General features: G+C 37.9%; 1 protein-coding gene across 4 annotated transcripts in view; it reads right to left on the bottom strand.

The window, feature by feature from the left end:
• Nucleotides 1-339: 339 nt before the first annotated feature.
• Nucleotides 340-7,622, bottom strand: part of LOC143041830 (uncharacterized) — a 43,406-nt gene continuing 36,123 nt past the window's right edge. For 3 of the 4 annotated variants that reach the window (XM_076213916.1, XM_076213919.1, XM_076213918.1), the window contains one exon: nucleotides 340-1,617. In XM_076213916.1, the coding sequence (XP_076070031.1) occupies nucleotides 1,367-1,617 (251 nt within the window). In that variant the 3' untranslated portion in view covers nucleotides 340-1,366. The remainder of the gene's footprint in view (nucleotides 1,618-7,622) is intronic. The other variant, XM_076213917.1, reaches the window with a different exon arrangement.

Here is a 7,622-nt window from a genome sequence, read left to right as displayed (position 1 = left end):
TGCAAAAATCATGAGAGGAGTGAAACATGAGGACGGTAGAATATTGCAAAAGATCTAGATACTAATTTTACATGGATCCAAGAATGGAAAATGAAGTCTAATAGCAAAAAAATGCAAAGTACTGGAAATGGGCACTAGCGGCAGAGGGCCATCCTTAACCCTGCTGGGGTTTCCAAACATGATTAGTCCTATGGGGTATTTACTCGCCCCAATATGATTATTTTATACTATTCAGGAGATATCTACAATCCCTGTTGAGCAGCCTGAATAGATTGTAGCTGATTGATATTATTATAATACAATATGATAAATGATAAAACTAAGGAGAAATGACCAAAATTTAGAGTCAGGTTACATTTATTTTGAAAATACCCACAACATACACCACCTTGTGTGGTTTCTTAATATCTATGGTGAAAATTAACACTGAAAAATTAACATATTAGGCAACCTCCGTTACAGAATCCATTAAATCAAAACTTGAACTAAAGATTAATTGAAAGGAAACTTATAATAATTTTGTTACATAAACATAAACATGGTTTCTTTATCAAAAGTAAGCACAAAATATTTCCATGAATTAAAATGTCAAAAAAAGAAAAGAAAAATCAATGTGAGCTCATTACATAGCATTACATTCACTCTGATTCACCACTTATTGCTGCATTCTCGCAATCTATGCAACTCACAGTCATCTTACTGTGATCCCTGCAAACATGTTTCCCGCAAGTGCTACATACTATTTTCACCTTTCGACCCTTTGACCTGGCACAAAATACACATCTCTTTGCTTGTCACTTTAACGACTGTGAGTTTGTTGAATCTACAGCTTCGGGAAACAATCTTGCAAAACCTGGTCCCCACACAGAGTGAAGAATATAAACAAGATTGAGAGAATACAAAGGGTAGCAACCAAACTGGTCCCCAGCCTGGCAGATAAACCATATGAGGAAAAACTAAAGGTACTGGGTCTACCAACCTTGAAAGATCGAAGAGAAAGAGGTGATATGATCAAAGTATTCAGGTCACTAAAGGGGATCGATTACTTTGATAGAAGAGATCCCCTGATTAAAGATGGGAGGGCTTTAAGAGGGCATGGAAGTAAATTAAGAAAGATCACATATTGAAAGGATGTGAAGAAATACAGTTTTCCATATAGATATACAAATATATGGAATAGCTTAAAATGTGATATAGCCCAAGCTCAAACAATACACGGGTTCAAATCTAAATACGATAATTGGAAATCAAAGATATAGATTAAGTTGGAACCATACATGAATTTGAGTCTACTGTAGATATGCTAGAAAATTAGAGAATAGGAGACGGGACTCAACGAACGTTGCTCCTTTCCTGTAAACTACAATTAGGTATATAGACACAATGCTTCAGTTTTAGGCACACAAACAATGCGGAGTATAACGACGTGATTTTGTTGATGACATTGATTCGTTCTTCGTTCGCTGCCTGGTCTAGCCCGCCTCCGGTCTAATGCACCCGGCCAGTTAGAGGGAGAGAGGATGGATGACATTGCACTCTTCCTCATATCAGGCGGATCTGTTTCTATCCCGCCTCTTTGTTTTGATGGACTTCCGTCAATGACGACGTTCAAACCATCTGTGTTTATAAAAACGGGGAATTAACATGGCAAGGTTTAATCATAATTTGCATACACACACACATATAATATGCATATAAATGATGATTATTCATCATGACAAATTTGAGGACAGAGAGGAAAAGGAAACACGAGAAGAGCTTTGAGTTTTATTACCGACGTTTCGACACTCTGGTCTTTTTCAAGGTACTACATCTAGAGGATAGATACACATATTACATAAACAAAATGAACACTCTTTTAGAAGACACCATAATATACGAAAAGAAACACATAGGGGATGCTCAACAAAAAGCTGACACATTTAATAGGATAGTTAGGAAAATATTGAAGAAAACTCAAAGAGGAAAGAAGTTGCTACATTTACTAGAAGAAGCCTCCCGCCTCCTGCCCCCCTCAGACACGTGGAACCCCTAAAGTACATAAACCAGGCATCCCACTGAGACTCATAACATCAGGAATAAATAGCGCACCACACAGATTAGCCAAATAGTTAGCCAAACCACTTTCACAAATGATAGGATCAATAAGCGGAACTCATCTAAAGAATCCAGGAGATACGATAGATTAAAAGATATACAATTTAAAGACAAGAAATTATACAACCTAGACATAGTATCGCTCTTTACAAATTTTCCAAGAAATGGAGCACTAGATGCTATAAAAAGAGTAATAGAAAGGATAGATGACAATAAGCTACCCATTCCAAAACCAGATTATTTACAAATAATCTCATTATGCATTAACTTCGACCCCTTCACATTCAACCAAGTAGAATATAGACAACACTACGGTCTCCCTAAGGGGTCTCCGTTTAGTGCAATAGCTGCAAATATTTTCTTAGAGACATTAGAAATAGACAATATACAAAGAATAATAGGAAGACACACCACATGGCTAAGATATGTAGGCGATATATTATTCATAGCACCCAAAACCACAAGCACCCAAAACAAAGTCCTATTATTAAATAAGGTACACGAAAAGATCAAGTTAGAAGAAGAACAGGAAGGGTGCTTATCGTTTTTAGATACAACAATCATTAGAACAGATTTCGGCCCAAAATATAAGGTACACAAAAAACAAACCAACAAAGAAGATTATGTCCACTATTTATCAGGTCACAGTGAAAGAATTAAATCAGGTATGATTTTTGGGTTCTTCCTACGCGCATACAGAATGTGTAGCACACAGTACATAGAAGACGAAATAAAACACATAGTTTCAATACTTAAAAAATTAAAATATCCTAAAAGATTGATTATACAGTAAAAAATGAAAGTACAAGAGATAATGGAAAGGGCAACAAATAGCAAAGAAAAAGAAGAAAATAATGATAACAATACATTAGTAATCCCAAACTCCACAGCAGTCGCAAAAATAAGAAAATACATAGAACAAAACAGCATGAAAATAAATACAAACACAGGATAGATAATTAGAAAAATAATAACAAACAAAACAACAGACTTTAAAAATGAGAATAGCATTGTGTATAAAATCCCCTGTACTGGGTGTGATCAATCGCGATATGGAGAGAGTGGACAAGGAATCACAAGAAGGACACAACAACACAAAAATGACGTTAGATCACATAGAACCAGCAACTCACTTGTAACACATATAGACAAAACAGGACATCTACCGAATTGGAGAGATGCAGAAATATTACACCAAGTACTCAACAAGAAAGTGAGAAAAGTTATAGAAGCTGCAGAAATTAGTATTAATAATTCTAATAACAACCGAGGAGGATCTATCACATGGTCTCTCCCAGCAACTTTACTAGCAATCAACGATTGGAGGAGACGAAAAAGAAGGAGGAGCTAACAACTCACGTGAACTATATATAAACTGTGTATCTATCCTCTAGATGTAATACCTTGAAAAAGACCAGATTGTCGAAACGTCGGTAATAAAACTAAAAACTCTTCTCGTGTTTCCGTTTCCGCTGTCCTCATGCATATATATATATATATATATATATATATATATATATATATATATATATATATATATACATGTATGTTTATATATATATATATATATATATATATATATATATATACATATACATACATATATGAAGGTGGAAAAAGAAGTCACGGGTCTAGTTCCAAGTTTCTGAGTTTATTCCTGACCGGTTTCGCTTTATGTTTCTTCAGAGGAATGTATGTATTCCTGACCGGTTTCACTCTATGCTTCTTCAGAGGAATGTGTGAAGAAGCATAGAGCGAAACCGGTCGGGAATAAACTCAGAAACTCGGAACTAGACCCGTGACTTCTTTTTCCACCGTCATCAACTTGTCACAATGTACCAGCATATATATATATGTATATAAATATATATATATATATGTATATATATATATATATATATATATATATATATATATATTCTTCGTAAAAATGGGCAGGAGATTCTCTCTCAAGCATATTTTATTAAATGAAATGGCAAGTTTGTTATGACAAAGCTTCTTGTTAACCTTCTCTTTCTTTCATAAAACGACTTTGCCTTCCATAGGCAGGAGTCCAAGTATTTGGCTATATGCCATTAGATAGAATTATAGGCATAGTCGAAAGTCAAAACGCGTTTTCGCATCTCCTGGTGCGTGCTTCTTCAGTGGCAAATGAAGGGATGGACTATGGCCTACCTAGACAAGACCACCCTATCGCGCGGGATTTGGTAGTTGTAGGAGGGGAGGAGATGTCTGTATGAAAATGAAAAGATAGTTGTGTATGTAAGAGGGCTATTACCACGATTTTTAAGGAGTGATGTCGTGGCTCAAGAGGGATGGGCAGGAGACTCTGAATTGGAGGCTGATGTCAATATCTGTAACTGATAGGGGGCTTTTGGGATATTTATTCAACAATAACCTCAACCAACAAAGAAAAGAAGTAGGAGACTTAGTCGTAGGGGCAGACAGAAAATTTTGGAAAGACTTTTAGTGGTAGGTAAACTGAAATGAGAATATGCAGTAGGAAATTTAGAAATGAAATTAATTTCAGTAGGAGAAAAATATTACGTAGATGTTTGTGCGTATAGTCACCTGTTTGCGATATGATCATGTGTGTATGCTCCGCATGGAGGGTTGTTGCCTCTATGCGGGTGTACATTTATTTGGATATATAAGTGGCGAGTCGTATTCTGATTCCGGATAGACGAAACGGACTTCCTGAAGTAGCGGAACCATTTTGCCGGCGAGAGGAGAGGTAATTGTATATATATATTCGGCTGAGGTGTGAGTATATATTAAATGTGCATATGAATATGTATACAAATATAAGTAAAAGTAAAATTATAGCAAGCGAGCATATAGATATGTATACAAATATAAATAAAAGTAAAATTATAGCAAGCGAGGACTGAACCCGGCCACCCATAGTAGCTTGACGCTGGATACAGACGGGCTCATGACCGTGGTACTTGTCAGACAGAACCCAGCACATCGCGGCACGTCTGGTCACGATCAGTCAAAGTTGGTAAATACGCGCGGCTATACATGAATTTCCGTGTACAGCGCCCGAAGGAGAGGCACAGCTGACAAGTAGTCTGTACGGTGTGGTTTAGGTGTGATATGTCGTATCAGGTGTTTGTGTTTGGCGTGCAGTCTTTCTAGGTGTCTCATGTAAAGTTTGTGTTTGTATTGGTTGAGTGGACAGATTTTGGTATCTCGGGGTAGGCATTCTGAACCTTCTGATAGTCGTAGTTGTTGGTGGGACAAGTCAGCTGGCTCAATCCCGGGGACTGGTACACAATCGGTCTGACTACGGCTAGGTACAATTGACGTTTGGGGGGTGGGGCAGTGTAGCGATTTTGAAGCGCTTTAGCCTTCCCAACACAGCCCTAACTCTCGCTCCCTGTCTGCGGATGTGTGGTCACTATCCAGTGTGCTACCCAGCACACAGGCATGATCTTTCACTGGGACGTTTGTGTTGTTTATTTTAAGAGGAGTATTCGTGATTGTTCTATTGTGTTCTTGCACCGGATGTATACAGCTTGCATTTTGACACGCTGTTCTTAATGCGCCACTGTTGTTTCAACATGTGTGCCCCGTCTAGTATGTTTTGCATTACGCGTAACGTTCCCTGCAGCGTTTTGTGTCTCCTAATGTGATTAGTGTCGTCCTCATACGAGAGAGTAAGAGCTCGGTTGCATGGGTAATTCGGCTCTAGCAGGTCATTCGTAAATAGATTGTACAGAGTGGGGGCAAGGACTGACCCTTGCAGTACTCCAGCCTTCAGCACATAAGGTCGGGATAGACAGCCCCGCCACGTTATTCTTATTGTTCTGTCGTCCAGGTAGTTGTAGAGATTATGTGAAGATCAACAACTTTTATACCCAGGGAAGTGGGTTAGATGGGAGGAAAGTGGATGGTGATTGGCTGGATTGCTGCAAGTATGGGTTAGGCACGGTCTATTCTCCCATTGGCTGAAAAGTGCGTGACGTCATCAGTCTGCGCTCCGGCGCCGTAGTAGGAGAACCTCCTCATGTTGGGTAAAGCCTGCAGGTCGTGAGCTTGGATATTAAGGTTCGCGGAAATTTCTTTTATGAAAAGGGCCTCCAGGATAAGTAATCTTCTAGGGCCTTGGTGTATGTCTTAAATTTTTGTGTTGTCTACCAGGGTTTCCTACGTAAGATGGTGTTGTGGGCAACTTTCTGGTGTTTTTTGGGTGCTCCTGATGGCAGATGGTATGACAGTCTACGCGACAGCTTCATAGTAGTTATACTGATGTAGGAGAAAGGTTGGGTTGTACAGCCCCCAAGTTTGCACATATGCGTATATATGGTATAAGATTTCTGAAGTTTATCGTTAATGGGCTTGTTGTTATTCTTGATGAGTAGGTTTGACGTCTTTTTTATTTTGATAATATATGATAAAAACAATCTTGGTGTCAGCAGAAGTCGGTTTGATATTAATTTTTTTATGATTTGCTGCATAATTCTCTCGTCTTCCTTATTTGCTGTGGAGAAAAATTATTCATAAAACATATTGATGATGTTCTCTTTTGGTGTTAGGTTATCTGCCGAGAGGTTCTTTTTTTTAGGTACCACGTGTCCATAATCTTCTTAGTAGTACTTTCAATGTCCTTATTGGCAAATCCATTGTTGATGAGGACTTGTGAGGCCCTTTCCAATTCTAAGTGTACGTCCTTCCAGTTACTGCAGTGAGTGAGGGCTTTTCTTGTAAAGGCACCTGTTGTAGGTTTAAGGATTCTAATGGCATACCGCGAAACACTTGGACTATTGGCTATGGAAGACAAAGTCGCTTTAGGAAAGAGAAAGAAGATTGACAAGAAACTTTGTCACAGCAAACTTGCCATTTCATTTAATGAAATATACATACACACACACACACACACACACACACACACACACACACACACACACACACACACACACACACACACACACACACACACACACACACACACACACACACACACACACACACACACACACACACACACACACACACACACACACACACACACTTATATATATATATATATATATATATATATATATATATTTGTGAATATGTATATTAATATACATGTACATATATTTCAAATATTTGACCAAATTTGCACGTGATCAAATTACATGCCGATTACCACTAAGGAAAATAGAAACACGAAATTACCAAGCGCTTTCGTGCATTTCAGATCTTCAAGGTAGATGCAGATGACAATGGTGCAAAGTAAGCATAAAAAGACAAGTAGCATTAATATAAGCAGGAATGGTCACAAAACAAGTAATATTGGGAAAAGTAACAGAGGTAATCTGGGAGAGGTCCCTAGCGGTGATGAACAGTTACGGTCACAGCACATAATTAAATCGAAAAGTGACAACTCAAGTATAATTTCTGAACGTCACAAGAATTCCTAATAAAAGTGTTTGGTGAGAATTTCCAACCTGTTTGCAAATATTACTAATGATGAAACTATTTAACTCATACAAGGCACTACTAATGTTAAGATTAACTCCTTCAAAATGTTT

The sequence above is a fragment of the Oratosquilla oratoria genome, chromosome 32, assembly GCF_046742065.1.
Source record: "Oratosquilla oratoria isolate Oo_2021 chromosome 32, ASM4674206v1, whole genome shotgun sequence".
Classification (NCBI taxonomy): Eukaryota; Metazoa; Arthropoda; class Malacostraca; order Stomatopoda; family Squillidae; genus Oratosquilla; species Oratosquilla oratoria.
This window is presented reverse-complemented; position numbering and strand designations above follow the sequence as displayed.